Source organism: Dasypus novemcinctus, chromosome 15 (assembly GCF_030445035.2).
Source record: "Dasypus novemcinctus isolate mDasNov1 chromosome 15, mDasNov1.1.hap2, whole genome shotgun sequence".
Lineage (NCBI taxonomy): Eukaryota > Metazoa > Chordata > Mammalia > Cingulata > Dasypodidae > Dasypus > Dasypus novemcinctus.
The window spans coordinates 14,628,197-14,648,352 of NC_080687.1; the positions used below are offsets into that span (position 1 = coordinate 14,628,197).

Consider the following 20,156-nt stretch of genomic DNA (forward strand, 5'->3'; position numbering starts at 1 on the left):
TCAAACCCAGGGCCTCCTGACCCGTGTGGAGCTGGCCGATGCACAGTGCTGCCACACACAAGGAGTGCCATGCCACGCAGGGGCGTCCCCCGTGTAGGGGAACCCCATGCACAAAGAGTGCGCCCCCACAAGGAGAGCCACCTCGCGCAGAAAAAAAAGCACAGCCTGCCCAGAGGTGGCACCGCGCACATGGAGAGCTAACACAGCAAGATGACACAGCAAAAAGAGACACAGATTCCTGGTGCTGATGACAAGAATGCAAGTGGACACAGAAGAACACACAGTGAATGGACGCAGAGAGCAGACAACAGCGGGGCGGGGGGGAAGGGGAGAGAAATAAATAAAAATTAAATCTTTAAATATATATACATATTAATGACAGATAAATACCTTAGAAGGAAATGGATCACTGCATGTCAGATTTGTTTATTTCAGAAAAGAAGAAAATTGTAAAGTCATCAGTGTGCCTCCTAAGGATGGTTCTCATAATCCCAGCTTTAGCTGTTTGGAAACAGCAGTGTTGCAGTGAATAAGCTATAGTAAGCTCATGAACCTGGACTTGAACAACTTCTTCCCACTTTCAGTCAGAATGTTGATGTCTAGCCTTTTATACAAAGAACAGTATTTATAGGAAAAGAATTTTCCAATAGTGTCTTACATGAGAAACCCACATGACCTTTCTTGCAATAACTACATCATTGTCCTCAACAAGAATGGCTGGACTCACTGCCAGGACTTGAACTTCCCTGCTCCAGTGGTGACGAGCAAGCATTCAGAGCTGGCTAGAGGAGATGCGAAGGTGGGACCCTGCTTCCTTGTCGACTTTGCGGCCACTGTCCCCGGGCTCTCTTCTCTGCATCCTGCTGCAGACGTGAATCCCAGCAGGGATGAGCCTGTACAGAACAGTTGTGTGCCACCTTCTTCACTGCTCCAATTTTTAAAAATAAACTGTATTAACTTAGAGAAGGCAGGGGGGCCCTGCCAGTGTCTTAGAGGCCCAATTATGGATGCTTAACTTTGGCCATTCTTCTAAAGAAAAATGCATTCCCAGATTATCCACCCCCCTTTATCTAGTTATGATTTTCCAATTCTATCCCATTTTCCTTCTGTTCTGTGCCCCTTTGCTTTGTCATAAAATGAAATTATGTTAAAAATATGGAAGTTATTAGTTTTAGAAAAACTGGTCCATAAGAAAAGCAATTCGTGCAGAAATTTTTGTTGCTGCATAAAACTTCTTGAATTAACCAAATTGTGAAAAATAAGCAAACCTGTGACTATCTTATCTGTAGATAGTCAAGTGAAATAAAATACATTATAATCAAATAAGAAATGAAACCATACATTTGGTTAGACTGGAGATTATATCTATGTGATTTCTTGGTTTATGAAATGTTTAAAATACCAGCATGGTGGCTGACTTGGTCCCCCAAGGTGAAGTTTACATGAAAGTGTGTGCAGAACTCCTTAAGTGCTCCCGTTGGGTTGTGTTCTCCCAGAGCATATTTCAAAATGCAGAGCTGATTTGCCGGGTGCTGTGTTTGTGTCCCGGCAGGCCTGGCAGCTGCGGTTCAGCCACCTCGTGGGCTACGGCGCCAAATATTACTCCTACCTGATGTCCAGGGCAGTGGCTTCCATGGTTTGGAAAGACTGTTTTCTACAGGACCCTTTGAACAGGTAATGAGTTCCTAACTCTGTCGTCCCACAACCCGCTTTCTCAGAGGTGGGAACTTCTGGGCAGGCCCTGCCCTTGGCTCTCGGGCCCCCCGGTGGGAGTGTGCACAGAGCAGGACAGGGAGCTTGGGGCCTCCCCTGGGCTCTGCGGCCCTTCGCCCTGAGCGCTTCTGCCAGAGCCTTGGCCTCCTGCACCTAAAGGCCCCCTGTGCCCCTTCGGTCACTCTCTCCCTGTGTTTCGTGAGCTTTTCCAGCCTCTTAGGGTCGTTATTACCCTCCTGCCCTCCGTGTTTCCTGTTATTTTAATAGGTCCTTGTTTTCTGCACAAGCGTCTGAAGTGTCACTTAGGCAGAACACTTCATTTCCTCTTTCCTGCCTGGCAAAGGACTCATCGCTGTCCTTAGTGTAGAAGCAGCACCCTTGGAAATTTGTTTATTGACATGGACATCCAGCCCAGCCCTCCCCAGTTTGTTTCTGGAACGTTCCCGTGCTGCCTGCCCTTTGGAGCCCCTTTCTCCCTCACTGCTGCCCATGGCACGTGATAAACACTGGGGGTCTGAGGCTGGGGAGCTGCTGCACCTGGTTCACAAAATTACCCATACATAAAGTTGATCAAGAGGTAATGGAATGAAAACAACATCAAAATGTATTCAACTCCTGCTATCTTGGAAAGAATTGCATTTTCTGTTGCCAGCTTAAGTAGAGAGACAGGTGGTCATCAGGTTTCCTTGGGTGAAAAGGAACAAAAGATCTTTCCATTGCTCCTTGACTTGCCCCCATACAAGGCTCCTCTAACAACAGGAACCAAAGGGAAATTGAGTTTGGGTTTCATAATTCCTTAGAAGGAACTTCCTTTGAAAGCATACCACTAATTACGACTCGGGGAGAGTGTAGACTGTAATGTAGACCACTGTCCATGTGGTGCAGCACTGCTCCAAAATGTATACACCAGGTGCATGGATGTGCCACAATGATGGAAGAGGTTGTTGATGTGGGAGGAGTGGGGCGAGGGAGGTGGGGGGTATATGGGGACCTCATTTTTTTTAATGCAACATTTAAAAGAAAATAAAGAAGAAAAAAATATTTAAAAAATAAAGTGTTTTTATCTCGCCACACAGGTACATCTCCACATAGCTCTGGGGCAATACGACTCACTGCTTTAATGTTGTAAATAAATGCCATCTTAGGTTACTTGTGGTGTGTTGTTTCACACTCATGGCAGTCTTTATAAGGGGAAACTGAGGCTCAGAGAGGATAAGTAACTTGTCAAAGGCTTCAGATTAATAAACTGGACTAAGACTGCTACCTCGGCCAGCTTATTCCTGTTCCCACTCTCTTCCTTCCTCCCCCCTGCCCTCCCCACACTCCCTCAGCTTCTCCCACAATTTGACAGAGATTTGGATTTTCTCAGAAGATAATAATCACATTCAGTTCCAGAATCCTTTGAACTTCAATCCAATTTAATGCAACGTTTTAAATGTTTTATGGTTTGATACCCACATGTTATTTTGTCTTCTGCCCTTTGGAGACAGCAGACATTTGGTCTGCCTTTCAAATTTTATTAGTTTGAAAGGCTCTAAAGCCAGAATTGACTACAGCAAATCAATTTGGAGGATTATGACTCTTTGCTGGGGATTTCTATAAAATAGGTAAAATACTGTCTTGTTTAAAGAAACTGCACTTTACTAGAAAACCACATAATACTGAGTATATATGTTTTCGAATATTTACATCTTGTTTATGTGTGCTTTCTTGCCTAGACATGCAGTTGCCTTTTATATACATGTAAAAGTAAGCTAGTAAAAATGCTCCCTGGACTAGAAAATGCCTAACCTCTGTCAAAAGATCCTTTTTGATCTCATTTTGGGAAAATAACCAGGCTGGGAAGCTCTGCTAGGAAGCCAGGCCATGCAGAGCTAAAGCAAGGAGGCCTGAGAGAGGCGTGTAAACGAGGGCAAGTGGGCTCCACATGTCATGGTGGGGAGGGGACGTGAGCCCACCAGGCCGGGGTCAGGTCCCCCAGGAAGGCTCAGACTCGGGCCGCATTTCCTGCTTCTCACATGCTTTGTCTGAGCACTTACTTCTGAATGTAGCCAAGCCTACTGTTAAATTTCAGCATGTTTCCAATACAGTAGTGCTATATAAAAAATTCTGATTAGAGACTGTGCTTACAAAATTACCAGTACATAAAGATGCCCAAGAAATAACGGAAGGAAAACAAAATCACAATATATTTAACTTAGGTTGTAGTGTGTCATCATTTGAGTTAAAGGAGCTGTATTTTCTATAAAATATGGAAGAGCAGTACTAAATAGCTTTTTCCAGGTACCATTCATTTGGTGAATTTTTATGTATAAAAATTCCTCACAACCTACCTTTCATTCCATAGACAGTGCTCACTATAAAATTCAGTGTCACGTATATGAATATGTGGCCAATAAAGAGTCTTAGACAATGAAAACAAAGTGTTTCTTCTTTTGCCTTTGCTGCCAGGATACTCAAGAGTCAAACTTTCTCTTCCCTTAGCCACTGTTCTAAGGAGCCAGGGTTTTCTGGTCCAGTTAACCCATGCCTGCCAGCTCTTTTTTTTCCACTTTTATTTCAAAGACTGATTTTCCCTCTTTGTCAAGTGCCATCTCAGATCCTTTTGTAAAAGTAAAGATGGCATAAATAATTTCAAACCTTACTTTTAAAAATCCTAAACATTATGGAGAACGGGACATAATCTTTAACTTGTTCGATAATACATAAATGAAATAATCCTTTCTACAAAGAGGGGCTGCTCACTACAAAACAGAAAGCCACATTATTTTAAAGCAGATATACCATACCTGGTTTTCCTTATTTTAGAATCATTTAAAAACTGGACTTAGATTTTTAGAGTCAAGAAAATTATAAAGGGCAAAAGTGTCTCACAGTGGTGGCTTTTATGAATATGATATCAGCGCCTCTTCCTCCGAGAAAGTCAAGCCAAGTGTGAATGGAAGCGGAGCAGGCCACGGGTGCAGGTGTCTGTAACGTTATCTCCCTCTCCCCAGGGCTGTGGGCGAGCGCTATCGCAGGGAGATGCTGGCGCACGGCGGTGGCAGAGAGCCCATGCTCATGGTTCAAGGTAACACAAATGAGGACTGATCACTTTGCTGCGATCCTTTTTTATTCTTTCAAGCTTTTGTGAACTATGTTTTGGTATTAACACTTGGAGTTATGTTTTCACACCATCTGTAATAAAAGGTGTTTCACATCTTCTCCATACCTTTTTTTCCTTAAAAGAGATGATGCTCTAGCTGTGTATTTTTTTTTTTTGAGCTTCTATCTCATTTTGTCCCCAGAGCACAGAAATATTTAAAATAACGTAAACATAAGAAACAAATTATTTTTAGGAACTATGATTTGTTTAGATGCCAGGATAAAATATTCAGGATTTAGCTTTCAAAATGTCACTAACACTCTAGCAGAAAATTGTTAAATTTGTGCAAATATCATAAATTCTCAGAAAGTTTGCCTTTAGGTTCTAATAGATCACAATGTATTTGTTTAGCTTAAAGAACTCCTTTAATTTTTTATTCCATTATTTCTTCTTCTGAAAGCTTAGCTCTCTATATATATCTATAAGAAACTCCAGTGTATCAGGTAGAATTTTTAACTTATTGAAGATTAGAACCTAATTAATATCTTCTCTTTGAGGTATTATAATACTTGTTTTCCTATGTAATTTTGTTATTTAAGTATTTTCATTCAAAATTTTGCTGTAAATGACGATCATGATTTTTCATAAAATGTTCTCGCAAGTATTTTTTAGAAGATGTGAATATTGTTGGATACACCCAGTATATTGACAATTATATTTGCTGCAGAGCTTTCTGATTATCTGGTAAAAGGCTTTTAAAGCAATGCTCCCAATAACCGAGAAATATTGTTTTCATTGTAGGAATTGAATGGGTCCCCTGGTTGTCCATCTCACATAAATGTTTCCTTGCCTGGATCTGTTGAATCTAGTGCCCAGTGCCCTTTATAGCACAGCCCAGATCCTTCTCTTTGGTCATTCGTTTATTCAGTGAATACCTGTCGGGTGCTAATTACCTGCTTGATGTGCTAAGCACTGGAGGAGAAGCAGTAAAAGGCAGTATGGACCCCAGGCCCTGCTCCAGGGGACCTCCTCCTCTCGGCTTTTCCATAGGGGGTCCTCCCAGGCTCTCTCTGCCCACTGCCATGCAGGCTTATAAAGACAGCTGGCCCTGGGATCTTACAGTTTGGGCCACCATGAGCGGGTCAGTGCCTGGACATGGTCCTCTCATCGTAAAGGGCATGCGTGCCGATGACACCTCAGCTTTCCTGTCTCCCCTTGGCCCCCATTGAACCTTGTGTCATCTGGAAACTGTTTTAAGCAGTTTGGATGTATTGATTTGTTTAATCTTCTGTGTAACTCTAAGGTAGGAATTATTTTGCCCCCTACAGATGCTGCTGAAACAGGTTGGGTAACTTGCCCATGTCACAGGTAGTGACTCTTCACTCCCTTGTGATTGCCGGCAGCAGAGACCCAGCTCCCCGGCAGTGTGTGCTATTTCACGCGTGTGTGCAACAGGACACCGAGCCAGGGGTCTGTGTGGGGCCTGTGGAAAAGTAATTTGCTTGTAACGGTCAGCAACTAATTGTTTAAATTGCATCCTTGTTAGCTGAAGTTTGTGGTGCGGTGTAGCCAACCCCACGTGCACTGAGAACACGGAGCTGCTTCAGGATCACTGTGTTATGTGCATTTTGTTACTTGTGCTCTCCCAGTAGCCGTGCCCAGCAGATCTTTTTCAAAGCACGTTCCAAATGCTGTCTGCACATAGATGTTAGCTCACAGGCTGTTCCTTCAGAAGATAGAAAGAAAAAATTAAATCCTTTTCAACGTTTGTCTTCTTGGCTGGCATATTTTTCTACCCTGCTTCCAAGAATGTTGCAACAACCTCTCTGAAAATTCTTTCTATGAAAATATTTTTGCATTAAGAAACTTAATATTTTTAGCCTTGAAATGCATACACGCATGAGAGTAAAATAAGTCCTTGGTTCAGACTAGAGATGTTGAAATATTAAGATTCCAGTTAACATCAACAATAGAACAATTCTTCCTCTAAACTTTAATATTTTTCTTAACTGTGTTCTGTCAGAGCTCATTAATTCACATGGTTTGTTACATGTCAGGTGAATGGAGGACGTGCAAAGAGGTTTTATGTCTGTTGTCACTTTATAGGGTTGGTTTTGTAAGACAAGACCAGTAGTGGCTTCTCATTTTCTCATATGCAGCCAGCCTGCACCCCAAAATAAGAATGTCTTAAACGATGGCGCATAGCCTAACACAAAGGCATCCCTCGGAGTGACTGGTGAAGTTACTGAGATTTGTGATAAAAAGTATATACAAGCTAGTTGGTATTATTCCTCTCTGAAATATAGTTTTTTACAGTCACTTTATTTCATTTGGCTTAACTAGATAAATGTAAAGAATTATAAATTGTAGCAAGAAGTAAAGAAATAGAACACCTCCCTTCAAATTATGTGCCTCCCTGTCCAAATCCCAGCTTTGTTAGCCTCCTCATCTAAGATCTGTGTTTTGAATGAATCTGGGTCGTTTCTTAGGGTCAGAATACCTGGGTGTTACCCTTTTGCTCTTCAGACGATTCAGGTCTAGGAAGTCAAGGATATGACATCTGGCGTCTTTGAATAGCAAGTGCTATTCAGATCTTTGCCAGAATTGTTGTTCTTTTGGCCCCTGGCTCTGCCCACTGGCTCCAAGTTCCTGTGGCCAGACACCTGCCCTAATGGAGACGCAGAGCCCACAGAGCTCCTCTGCTCTCTTTTCTCCCTGGCGTTCACTCCACATTGCCAGTTCAGGCTGCTGCTAGGCAAGCACACCTCTCACACCAGCCCTCGGCCGCAAGGTTTTTGTTCATCGGTTCTTCTTGCTTAACTCTACAGAGAGTGTCCTAGTGGGAACAATCCAAGTTACAGTAGCAGGGACTTTTCTTAGAGTGACGAGGGATTACCTGGTTAAATAAAGCTGAACTTGCCATTCGTTACTAGTTCTGCTATTTACTATCTGTAAGTTACTTGGGAAAGTCACTTAGTCTCCATAAGGAAGGTAAAATGTGATTTGACTTCAAAACACTTCTTTATTTTTTTAAAGATTGATTTATTTATTTCTCACTCCCCTCTCCCTGGCCCCCACTCCCCGTTGTCTACTCTCTGTCCATTAGCTGTGCATTCTTCCATGTCTGCTTGTCTTCTCTTTAGGCAGCACCAGGAACCAATCCTGGGACCTTCTGGAATGGGAGAGAGGTGCTCAATCTGCGCCCCTCAGCCCCCTGGTCTGCTGCATCTCTTATTGTCTCTCCTCTCTGTCTCTTTTTGTTGCATCATCTTGTTGCACCAGCTCTCCGCATTGGCCACCCCACGTGGGCCAGCTCACCACGCAGGCCAGCTTGCCATCAACAGGAGGCCCCAGGAATCGAACCCTGGACCTCCCATACCGTATATGGGAGCCCAGAAGCTTAAGCCACATCTGCTTCCACAAAACACTTCTTTCTAATCTGCTTCTTAGTTCCTTTTCCCAGTCCATATATTGATCTCAGCATATTCCTCGGCTTATATTTATGTTCTGACTTGAAGTTGATCTGGCCTTTAGAATGTGGGAGATGTAAGTGGAGTGAGTCTGGAGGTCTGAGGGGTACCTTAATGCCCCCCCAGAAGTCCTTTTATTCCTTTAATGGCACAAGCTAACTTCCCCATTGATAACTGGAGAGGCCTGCCGGGCCTCCGCTGAGCAGCAATAGTCTTCCTTAGTCTGTCTTTATCCACGTTCCTTTAGACTTCTGTGGCAAAACTCTCCACTGTTAGTCATTTTTCACCGCTGTGGTTCTGATAAAAAGGTTCTCCCACAGCCCGGCAAGCGTGACTGGCTGGCTGGGTCTCACTGTTGCTGCCTCTGGTTATGACTAGCATTCCTTGTGCCCTCACCCTTCAACCTTTGAACAAAGAATTTTGTGGGGGAAAGGGAAAGGTTAAAGTCCAAAATTTCAGCATTCCAGGAAGTTATTTTCAAACATCAAACAACTTTATTTCTATGATCCTTTCCACCAAGGAAACTCTCAGCTGTATTTTTATGTCTCCCTGGCAGCATATGAGTAGATAGAAAGTTATAACTTGACAGAGTTTTCAAAAGAGCCCAGCATCAGATAAGACTGAAAGAAATAGTAGATAAATGAGCCAGTTCTCAGCCGTGATATTTCCATCAGGTTTTTCCACATCGCCACACTAACTCACGGAACCAGTCTGGAAGCCCACAGGGCCTTACCCTAAGCTGATTAAAATTATAATACTTTATATTCCTGCAGAGCTTCACAGTCTTCAGAGCACTCACTTTTGCCATAATTATCTTACATTATCTTTTTTAATCCATTGCATATTTTTTATTCAGGAGACAGCCAGAGAATTTTAGTTTATTCTTCAAAAAGTCATCCTCTTATCCCGAGGATGATTAATGGAAACAATCTATAAAGATATCTACTCTAAAAACCTTCTTGATCCCAGTAGCAACAAGAGCAACCAGCACCCATATCCTGGTTTCTAAATAACATTCTCTAAGAAAAGGAGCCGGGGCTTTTGGAGAAATCACTGATTCTAGGACTGGGAATAGACCAAATGAACCTGGAGCGTCTTGAAGTGCCAGAATGTACAGAAGTGCTCAGAAGCACACACACTGATGGGGGAAGTGAAGGGACTCCCGATGGCCAAAGCTGGACCAACTTAGGCAACCAAATAAATAATGCAGTATTTTTTTTTTAAGATTTATTTATTTATTTCTCTCCTCTCCCCCCACCCCAGTTGTTCTCTGTGTCTATTTACTGCGTCTTCTTTGTCCACTTCTGTTGTCAGCGGCATGGGTATCTCTGTTTCTTTTTGTTGCGTCATCTTGTTGTGGCAGCTCTCCGTGTGGGCGGCGCCATTCCTGGGCAGGCTGCACTTTCTTTCGCGCTGGGCGGCTCTCCTTACGGGTACACTCCTTGCGCGTGGGGCTCCCCTACGCGGGGGACACCCCTGCGTGGCAGGGCACTCCTTGCGTGCATCAGCACTGCGCATGGATCAGCTCCACACGGGTCAAGGAGGCCCGGGGTTTGAACTGCAAACCTCCCATGTGGTAGACGGACGCCCTAACCACTGGGCCAAGTCCGCCGCCCAATAATGCAGTATTGAATATAACCCAAAGTATAGAATAATTATCTATGTGTCCATACTGATATAAATGAATGACTGAATGAACAAACACATAAATGGGGAGGGGAGCTAGACTAATCTCCGGTGCAAAAGAAGTCCCTGTAGTTTACGGGATCCTCCACCCTCAAGGAGGTAGAACATAACTTGCCCTGCCTTAAGGGTGGGCTACGCACAGTGACTTCCCTCCAGAGAGTACAGTATGGAAAGGGGAGTAGAAAGAAGTAGCTTTACAGCAGAGAGACCCGACAGGCACAGCTCGAGCCTTGCAATCGAGGTCCGCAGCACCGTGGTGAGGTAGGTAGGCAGTGTGTGTCCTTGACAGGATGTGATGAGAAGGGCACTGCACCTCTGTGATCTTCCCCCAACACCAGTGACCCCAGTCTAACCTTAAGAAAACCATCGGAAAACCCAAATTGAGGAGCATTCCACAAATGCCTGACCAGCATGCCTCGAAACTCAAGATCACCAAAACCAGGGAAAGTCTGAAAAACCATCAGAACCCAGGGAGTCGAAGGAAACATAACACCTAAATGCAGTGCAGGGTCCTGGATGGCGTCCTGGGATGGAAAGTAGACATGAGGGAAGAACTGAAGAAGTGTGAATGAACTGTGGATTTTAGTTAATACTATGTAGCAGCACAGCTCATCTGTTACGACAGATGTTCCATATCAACGTAAGTGGGGGAAGCTGGGTGTGCGGCATATAGAACTCTGCATTCTCTTCACAACTTTTCTGTCCATCTAAAATAACAAGTTTATTATAAAGCAACAACCTCCTTGGTAAGTTTTTGTTTTGTTTTGTTTTTTGAGGTACCTGGGCTGGGGATTGAACCCAGGACCTCAAATATAGGAAGCTGGTGCTCAGCCACTGAGTCACAGTGGCTCCCCTGAGTTGGTTTTTTCATTTGTTTGCTTGTTGTTTCATTTTTGTTTTTTAAGGAGGTGCTGGGAACCGAACCCAGGACCTCCCATGTGGGAAGCAGGCACTCAGCTGCTTGAGCTACATCTGCTCGCTTTGGTAAGATTTTCAGTCACGGTGGCACACCCAAGGTTCAGTCAGCACTGTGGCTCCACATCCCCTGCCACTGGTGCTCCTGGGGCAGTGGGCAGAGGGGCATCGGTCAAATTGAAGAAGGAGTTTATTGTGGCACAAAAGCAGGCCACAGAGGTACCATGGCCTCAGTTCCCGCAGGGCCCGGCGGGAGCTGTGAGAGATAATTGGCATTCCTGCCGAGGACCAAGAGCAACTATTGGCTGTGTTTGTAAGGCAGGTGGTGACAGGATCAGATTTATGCCTTACAAGATTCCTCTGACCGCTGTTGGCAGTCTCCTGGTGAAAGAGGAGTGTGGCCAGGACGAGGGAGTGGACAGCCTAGATGAAAATCAGCAGATCGTTTAAGAAGCTTTTATGAGGTCAATCAGCAAGGCTTGGGAGTCGTTTGTTGTGGAGATGACAGAGAGAGATGTTGAGGATGACTCTTTCCCGCTCTAGCTGCCAACTGGCTGGTCGTGTTGTTAATGGAGATGGAGAGCCATGAGACACCCACTGACGAGAACAGATGGAGGCAGGGGCAGGCGAGATGGAGCAGGAAGAACTCGATACCAACATAGGAGCAAGCACCAGACCCCTGGCCCTAGGGCCATTCGGCTGCCATGGAGAGCCAAAGGGGTTCAGTTACTGAATTACTGAGGGGACCTTATATCGATTGGCTCCAGGAAGCCCTTGTGCCTAAACAGTTCTAGTGGCACAATGCAAATTGGCTTAATTTTTTTCAGACAGCTCTAATTGACAGAATACCATATTTATACAAATTGGCTGAAAATAATCAGTCTGCTTTAGAAAGTTTGATATCTTGTTGGCATAGATCTCTAGGTAACAAGCATTATCGCTTTTATATATTTTTCAATAACCTCATTACCAACCTAATAGGCTAAATGTGTTTAGTAAGCAGCTTTACCATTGGGTGTTACTTGTACAGTACAACATGACAGTAGTCAAGTAGCAATAAGTGCTGTTTGTCAGCATTTAAAGTAAGGAAACTAAGTAAGCAACCCTTGTTCAGCAGTAGCTTGATGGGTTCCCTGTTGCAAGATGTATTCAGAGTAACTTGAATAGAAAAGCTATTTTCCATTGTTTTATAGCACTAAAAATTAGTAGTCATAGTTACTTTCAGTTTTAGAACATGCAGTTAACATTTGATCATGCAGTCTGGTTAATGTCAATATATCATCGCTGTGGCAAAGCTGGCTTTTCCAACACTGCCTGAGAACAGTGATACATGCTGGAGTCCTAAGTTGTGTTCTGTGTGGTTTTTTTTGTTTTTTTTTTAATTTAAAAAATTTTTTTAAAAGATACATGGATCACACAAAATATTACATTAAAAAATATAAGAGGTTCCCATATACCCCACTCCCCACAGCCCCCACTCCTCCATTGACAACTTTCGTTAGTGTAGTACATTCATTGCATGTGATGAGTACTTTTTGGAGCATTGCTACACAGCATGGATTATAGCTTGTGTTGCAATTTACACTCTCTCCCAGTCCATTCAGTGAGTTATGGTTGGATATATTGTGTCTGCATCTGTCCCTGCAATATCATTGAGGACAACTCCAAGTCCTGAAAATACCCCCGTATCACACCTCTTTTTCTCTCTCCCTGTCTTCAGCAACTCTGGTGGCCACTATCTCCACATCAATGATATAACTTCTTCCATTGCTAGATTCACAATATTTCTATAGTAGAATACCAGCAAGTCCACTCTAATCCATATTTTATTCCTCCATCCTGAAGACACTGGGATGGCGATATCTATTCTACCTCTAAATGTACACCAATGTTTATTTTTTAATAGGTCTCTTTTCTTTTTTTAATTAAGTGGGATTTCCAAGGGAGAGAGAAATATTAACACGCTATAGGTTGTACCTGATTTAGCCAATGTTTGTGCCCTACAAGTGTGGAGTCCATAAATAAACATTTTCCATGCCCGAAAGGCATGCCCACTTACAACGGCCCATACAGCATGGCGTGTTCACATTTGTGGGGTTGTAGCAGGAACCTCACACACAGACACACTAAATATCAGAAGATAAGACAACTTAAAACTACTTACATGTGAAGCAAAACTATGCTGTTGAAAGTAATTTATCCAGATGAATTTTGATGGGCTGGCCAAAAGTTTATAAAAATAGATTATCTTCATTTCCCTTTTGTAGTCAGAGATGCCTTCCCTTTTCCCTCACTACCCTCTTCTTCTGCTTTGTTCTTTCTTCATAGCAGAGATTTATTTCCTGACATAATTATAACATATTCTTTCATTTATTGGTTTATGATCTGTATTCCCGAAATAAAGTATACTTTGTATGAGGGGAAGGAAATTGACTGTTAACGTTCAATGAACCTGTTATATGGGCACAGAGACATTCAATAAATATTTGTTCAATGAATGAATACATGAATATCAAAGTATACTTAAAAGGTCAAATGTTTCTTGTGATTACTGGAATGGAAACAGGTTTTTATTGGCCTTGTTCTAAAAAAACTCTATGTCCCATAAACATTTCCAAGTATTTTGTAGTCCTGCATATTTTTGTGAAGCTCTTTTATACAAAAAGCTGTTGGTTGGAGAGGTTTTCTGCCATGCCTTGTTGGTCATCTCGCACGCTTCACCTGTGCTCCTCCAGCCACCACGTCACACCTCGCGGTCCCTGTTACCTCATACGCCTGGTATTAATCAAGGCGCTCTAGAGAACCAGAACCTACAGAACAGGTGTGTGTGTACACACACATGTGCATGTGCAGGACATTTATTTTAAGGAATCGGCTGGTGCAGTTGTGGGCCTGGCAAGTGTGAATTCCATAGGGCAGGCTGGTGCTGTAGCCTTGAATCCAAACTCAGTAGGGGAGGCCACAGGCTGGAAACTCAGGGGAGAGAAGAGGGTGTGGTCTTGAGGCAAAATTCCTTCTGACCCTTGGGAGGGACTCTCAGTTAATTCTTTACTCTTAAGGTCTCCAACTGATTGGATGAGGCCAGCTCACATCATTGATGTTAATCTCCTTGATTTAGGTCAACTGATTGTAGGTGCTAATCCCATCTAGAAAATAGCTCCATGGCAACGTTTAGACTAGTGTTTGACCAAACAGCTGGACATCATAACCTAGCCACGTGAGCCCATAAAATTAACTATCACAGGCCTCATTCCCTTTTCTGATAAAAGAGCCTCAACTAGCAGATAGGAGGAAATGACAGCTCTCAAATGAACACCACCCATTTGTCTTTCTGAGGTGGTTTGTGCTCTTTTCTTAGTAGAGTTTTTCCTAGAAGCACCCTATATATATATTATACTGTACATAAGCACTGTTCTACAAGGTATAATAAAATAGATCATTGTTTCTATTTGTAATTCTTATAATGCAAGACCACCAGGTCAATCTGGTATAAATTCATAAAGTTATTTAAGGAACTGGCATTAGTGTGGAAAATACTTTCAGTTCTGTAGGAGATCAGAGATAAATCTGGGATGTGATGTTGAAAAGGCTAGATAATCTACGGCCATTAATAAAGTGCTTTGTTGTGTGACATGTGTCAACTCTTGAGGCTTAATGAAAGCAGGGCGAACTCTTGGCAGAACTGTAACTTGGGCCATGTTGTCTTTGAAGTTGTTGGCTTTCAACCTTCCATTGATGTCCTACCTCCTCCCAGCTACCATGTGTATGTTCAAGTCCCTGGAGCACTTGCTTTTAGCCCCACCACCTTTTAGCCTGCAGTTGAAGCAGCTGTCCAGGATACTGTCCTCCATTGAAATGTAGTGTTTCAGTGTCCTTAGGTTGGTCACCAGTAAAGAATCTACTAGAATAAGAAAAGTATTATGTAGCTTGTTAATGGCGTTAATTCACTTAAGCACAGCAAGTATTTGTGGAGTATCCTGCTAACCCAGGCACTTTGGACACACAAAAATAAATGAGATTAAATTAGAAGCCCTACATTTATATAGATCAGCATGTGTGTATGTGAGGGGCATAGCGTCCTTATGAGAATTACAGAGAGGAGCCCTCTCTGGGCTGGCGGTCAGCCCCTTCTTATCCCTCAGCCGGCTGCCTCTTTCCTCTGCACTAAAGGGACAGCCAGGGGAGGCAGTCCTGAGAAGTGATGTGCTAAGGATACGGACATCAATAAATAAGAGGAAGACAGTGCTTCTCCTCAGGAGGCTCTAGACCTACCTGTTCCTTTAACAGGGATCAGATCTTACAGTCTGCAGCCTACTATCACCCAGTGCCTTTCCCAAAATACACAGTCTCCTCCAAGGATCAGGTGCATTCTATACAAATCAGAGATGCCCACCTTTGAATAGTACTCAAATGGACTTTGCTTATGAAAGGAAAGGGAAAAGATCAAACATGTGAAACAAACAGATTAATAGGCTTTCAGATGCAAAGTACTTAAGTCAAGAAACAAGGTCAGTTTTTCAAAGAAACCAATAAACGAGAGAAAATGTGTCGATGTTATACATGAAATACCTTCACGGAAAGAGTGTCAGTTTTGCCATTTTTCTGATTAAATTGACTCGGTAGCACCAGGAGCAAGTAATCCGTGTGTGCTGTGGTGTTCTGTTAACACATCAAGGCAGATAACTGCATACTACCGTATTAGGAACCGATAAGCATTTTGGATCCTTTTTACAGTGTTGGATCCGAGAAACCACAAGGCATGTTGATCTCATCATATCACTAAAAGGAACACAACCTTCCCCAGGAAACAGAAGATTTTTGTCTTCTATGAAACTTAACCCAAAACCTCTAGCAGCTTTGGATGTGTTTTGTTTTGTTTTGTTTTCCTATTTGATTCCCACTGTTTCAGCAGCTAAATTCAGCGACATGATTTTTGCTAGCCAGCATGACAAGAAGCTTCTGGGAATGTAACTTCTTTACAGGCAGAATTTTAACTCTTGATTTATAAATCCTCCATTAACCCCGCATGGACTTAGGCATATGTTAGGCACTTTTCATCTCCTGCCCATAGGGTGAGTGGGTGTTGAGTGTAAACTGGCTGGATTGAAGGGACAGGTGGAGGGGACCCCAGGAGACCACAGGGCTGGCAGCTGCGCCCTCCTGTTTAGGTTCTTGCTGGCCAGAGTCGAGCTTCTCGTGAAAACCATGTGTATCAGCAGGTAGCCTCCAAGGCCCCACCTCGGTCATCTCAGAGCTCGTTCTGAAGGAAAGGACCAGGAAGAGTGACGTAACGGAAGTGTGCTGGCAGAGCAGGTTGACAGAACTTTTGAGCCACGTGACGCTCATTGGTCAGTGGTGGCATCCCCTTGTCACATCCATGGAGATTTGAGGCCTTGAGAAGGTCGATAATGCTCCCAGTGCTGCCAGGCCATGAAATAGCACAGTTGGGGTTGGCCCCAAGCTGCTCCCCCAGACCGTGGCTGCTGCCCTCTTCTCAGACTTCTCTTTGGGCACTGCCATTGGTTAAATTTGATGAGCTGCACTCATTTTGACAATATTCTCTGTAAGCTGTCATTCACTACTTGCGGTGGGAATTTAATGCTGCCTTCTTCCATTTGCGTAACCATTTGAGTTAATGTCTCTGGGGTGTGATTTTGAGATTTGAGAGCTTTTTTTTCCCTGTAAATATCTTGTAGTTGACTCATTCCAAGAAATGTACAAGTGATCCCAATTTTAAATTATGTCGACGCCTACTACCTTCCACAGGGAGTGTAGATGATATTCTTTCTGTTTCCTTTGATTGCTTAATGGAAGTCATAAAATGTTCTTTAAGGACACTTACTTGCAGATGGTATTCTTGCCATGTGGTTACAAATGTGTGCTGCTGGCAGTGGGCTAAAAGTCGTTTACAGAAGCAGATGCTGTTTCCCCAGAGCTCTTCATCTAGATTCTAAGCTTTCCTGCTTGTCACCCTGAGGCACCCAGCCTCAAGCGCTAAGGATCTTCCGTAGGACTAATGTTGGGGATACACTGATGAATTTGCATGTGGAAGGTACACCAAGAAAAGCTAAAATAATATAAGTAAAAATTTAGAGCACATTTTAGTTGAAGAATTGAAATTGACATTTGCTAACTCATTTGTAGTTTGATGTGTTGCCATGGAACTCAGAGATGGGAAAATGTCTTAGAGGCTGTCCTGAAAGATTGTTTACAAGATATATTCTAGTGTTTATTGAGTCTTTTCAACTATCTGTAAAAGAAACTTTTTCCTTTTGCCTGTTGTAACATTATTAGTGAGGAAGCTAGGTAAGGAACTTCCATGCTTCAGCCTAATTTTCTTCTTTACATAATAGTTCATTTTTATAGTAAGATTTTTAAAAATAGAATAACCCCTCCTAATCTCAGAGTTTATACATCTCAAATATTTGAGTAACAATATCAATTTCCTCTTCTACCCCATTACATAAGTAAGGGTATGTCAAGTAACACATGTTTAGTTTTTTAATCTCTTTCCTCAAAGTACTAAATGTATGTTTAGTTTGCTTAAGCTGTAGGGTCAGAAGGAAGGCTAAACTCCACTTACATTTTCCCCTCAAGCAGTTTAAACAAAAACTAAACTTAAAAAAAAATTCTTAAAATCTTAAACCAGACTCAGATTGGACGGAATTTCAATACAACGTTCACTAATGTCTTCTTTTTTGTGCATACACATTTAACTTGAGGATGAGTATTTTATAAAAATGCTGCAATAGCCTTTCATAACAGTTTTCCTAAGATAAATAATGTGTCCTGGATATTAATCAGTAAAAAGCAATGTCTACTGTTTTCTATATCTGGAGTTGAAAGGACAGGAGAGAATAGCAATAATAGCAATAGCCATAGTGAGAACCAAAACAGCTACCACTAGAAATGCTTGTTGAGTGTTTTCAGTGTGCCAGAGACTATGCTAAGCTCATGGCCTATATTTTCTCACTTAACCCTCTGAACAGTCCAAGTAGGGCTGAAGTAGTTTACTTGCCCCCAGTCACACAGCAGCAAATGGTAGCGCTGGAATTGAAATTCAGGTACTCTGAGTCATCTTGTGTAGACTGATAATTCCTTAAACTCGTCTTTCAGTTCATACTGGTAAGCTTTTGCTTTGTAACAGTTGCATGGCTGTTCCACTTTATTTTTCCCCTTTCTTTATTATAATTCTTGACAACTGAGTTGCCTTGTCATGAATATACTGGTGCTCCAAGAAGATAATTGTAGAGGTCTCAGAGTAAGATACCATGGGACAATTCTAGATGCTAGGCGGAATTGAAGTATCGCCTGCCTTAGATACAGTCAACTGGTTTTATAGCAAATCCATTTTTCTATAAATGTGTGCACAGCAAGGTCAGGTCCTTTACAGCCCACTCATGGGCAAGAACTTTGTCTTGCATGTCATGGAATTAGAGTTGGAATTCAGTGGCTCCGGGATTACGACATAGTTTCAGTACAAGAGGTAAATGGCAACCCAGAAGAATAGCGAAGTAAATAAACTCCCCTAATCGTTGGCTTTTTAGGTGTTTACTCAGCCGAGCCTCTGAAATATCTGAGAGCATTTCTGGAGAAAGAAATGGAAGAGAGCCACCTGCGTTCTCAGGGCTGGCCCTCCCTCCTGTCGATGCGCTGATTTTTTCAGAGGGTGTGGACCAGTTTAATGTATAGGTGTGTTTGCCTAAGGAAGACATTGAGCTTCAAAAGGCAAATGTTTTGTAACCCAGAATTGTAATTGTAAGTGGGGATTATTAAATGACGAGGAAATTAAAACCCTAACGTGTAAACAGAGCGCATATGTGCAGATCGACCTGCCAGGTCAACTTGTATCTGGCAGGAATTCCGAGCCTCCGCTCCAGCCCAGGCAGCAAAGATAGAGCCTCATATTTGAACTGCGACAGATGTTAACCCAGCCGAGGGGGCGACAGATGTTAACCCAGCCACGGGGGAGGCAGGGGTTTTTAAGTTCAAAGAAGGAAAGGAATTTCACTTTCTGGCTAATATTCTGCTTTTCCCAGGAACTGATTGTAGATAGTGGGAATCCACCTTTAGGAAAAAGGTGTGGGTAACCACAGCTTTGTAGGAGCAGGGCGAAACTTCAAAGTAGACTAGGCGAGCCACGCAGTTGCCCTAGGCCTGGGAGAGACAGATCTGGAAGGAGCATTCTGATCTCATAAAATTCCCTTCAGATCGTTCAAACCACCGGGCCAGGCTTTGTAGCTACAATTCGCAGTCGGTCTGAGCTGAGTTGGGCACATATAATTATCCCATCATAAAAAAATAGCCATTAAATATTCTGATGCACTTTCAGAATTGGTGGTGGTAAGGAGACAGAAAGCGCCTTTCTACTCTTTCCCAAATCCGTATAGAGAATCTGGTTTTCAGCACGTCCAGGTTATGCCGGTGTTTGGGAATGGTGGGCAGGCAGAGCAGGGACAGCGGAACACCTGGAGGATCAAGGGCATCATCAAGCTTAGGAGTTTTCACCTCTCGTTGAGAAACCTTTTATCGGAGCTGCCAGCAGGCAGAAAAATGGATTGATTTTAGCTACTTCTTTTGCTTGTAGCCTTTATTAAACAGTGGTCTGAAAAACAGCAGATGGCAGAAAGTAGAAAAAAGTAGTCAGTAATGATTCATTAGCAAGGTAATTAGCTTGTGACTGTTTTATGATAACATCCTAATACTTCATCCCAGACTGAGGTTTTGTGAAAAAATAACAAGCAACCTTATGCTTCACCTTTTGAACTGGGAAGTAGATTTTTATAAACCTTTGGGTCTGAGTGTTGTTGCTACTTACTAAGCATTTCTGCATGTTAAGTGCACTACCTTACTCAATCCTTATAACAGTCTGGCAAAGTAGATGGCATCCAGCCGATTTTATGAACTTGAACCTATTCTTCTACTAGTGAAATGAGGCTTATGGAAGTTAGTGACTGCTCTGAGGGTCTTTTAACTAGTACTCTCACCCAGGGTGGTCACTCACTAAACCCTTGCAGTAGATAGTAGAAGGATATTTTGCCTCCTCTAAAGGCATCTAAAATTTTGTTTAGAAAAAGAAGAATTTATCTTTTCCTCTCTATTCCTCTCCAACATCCCTTCCAAAGGAAACTCTAGTGTAGTCTGAAGAGGATTACTCTGAAATTTGAAGTTATGAAGTGCCATGCTGAACCAGAGAGTGTACCATTCAGCCCAAATTCTCACCTGAACAATGCCCCAGAGAATGTTTACAGAACAGTCTGGTAACTCCCCTGCTGTGTTTTCATGGC

The 20,156-nt window shown here is 42.8% G+C and overlaps 1 protein-coding gene across 3 annotated transcripts in view; it reads left to right on the plus strand.

Moving 5' to 3' along the window:
- The window catches only part of MIPEP (mitochondrial intermediate peptidase), a 151,390-nt gene that overhangs the window by 124,341 nt on the left and 6,893 nt on the right, over positions 1 to 20,156 (plus strand). For all 3 annotated transcript variants that reach the window (XM_071208177.1, XM_058277049.2, XM_004453069.5), the window contains 2 exons: positions 1,553 to 1,674; positions 4,710 to 4,783. In XM_071208177.1, the coding sequence (XP_071064278.1) occupies positions 1,553 to 1,674; positions 4,710 to 4,783 (196 nt within the window). The remainder of the gene's footprint in view (positions 1 to 1,552; positions 1,675 to 4,709; positions 4,784 to 20,156) is intronic.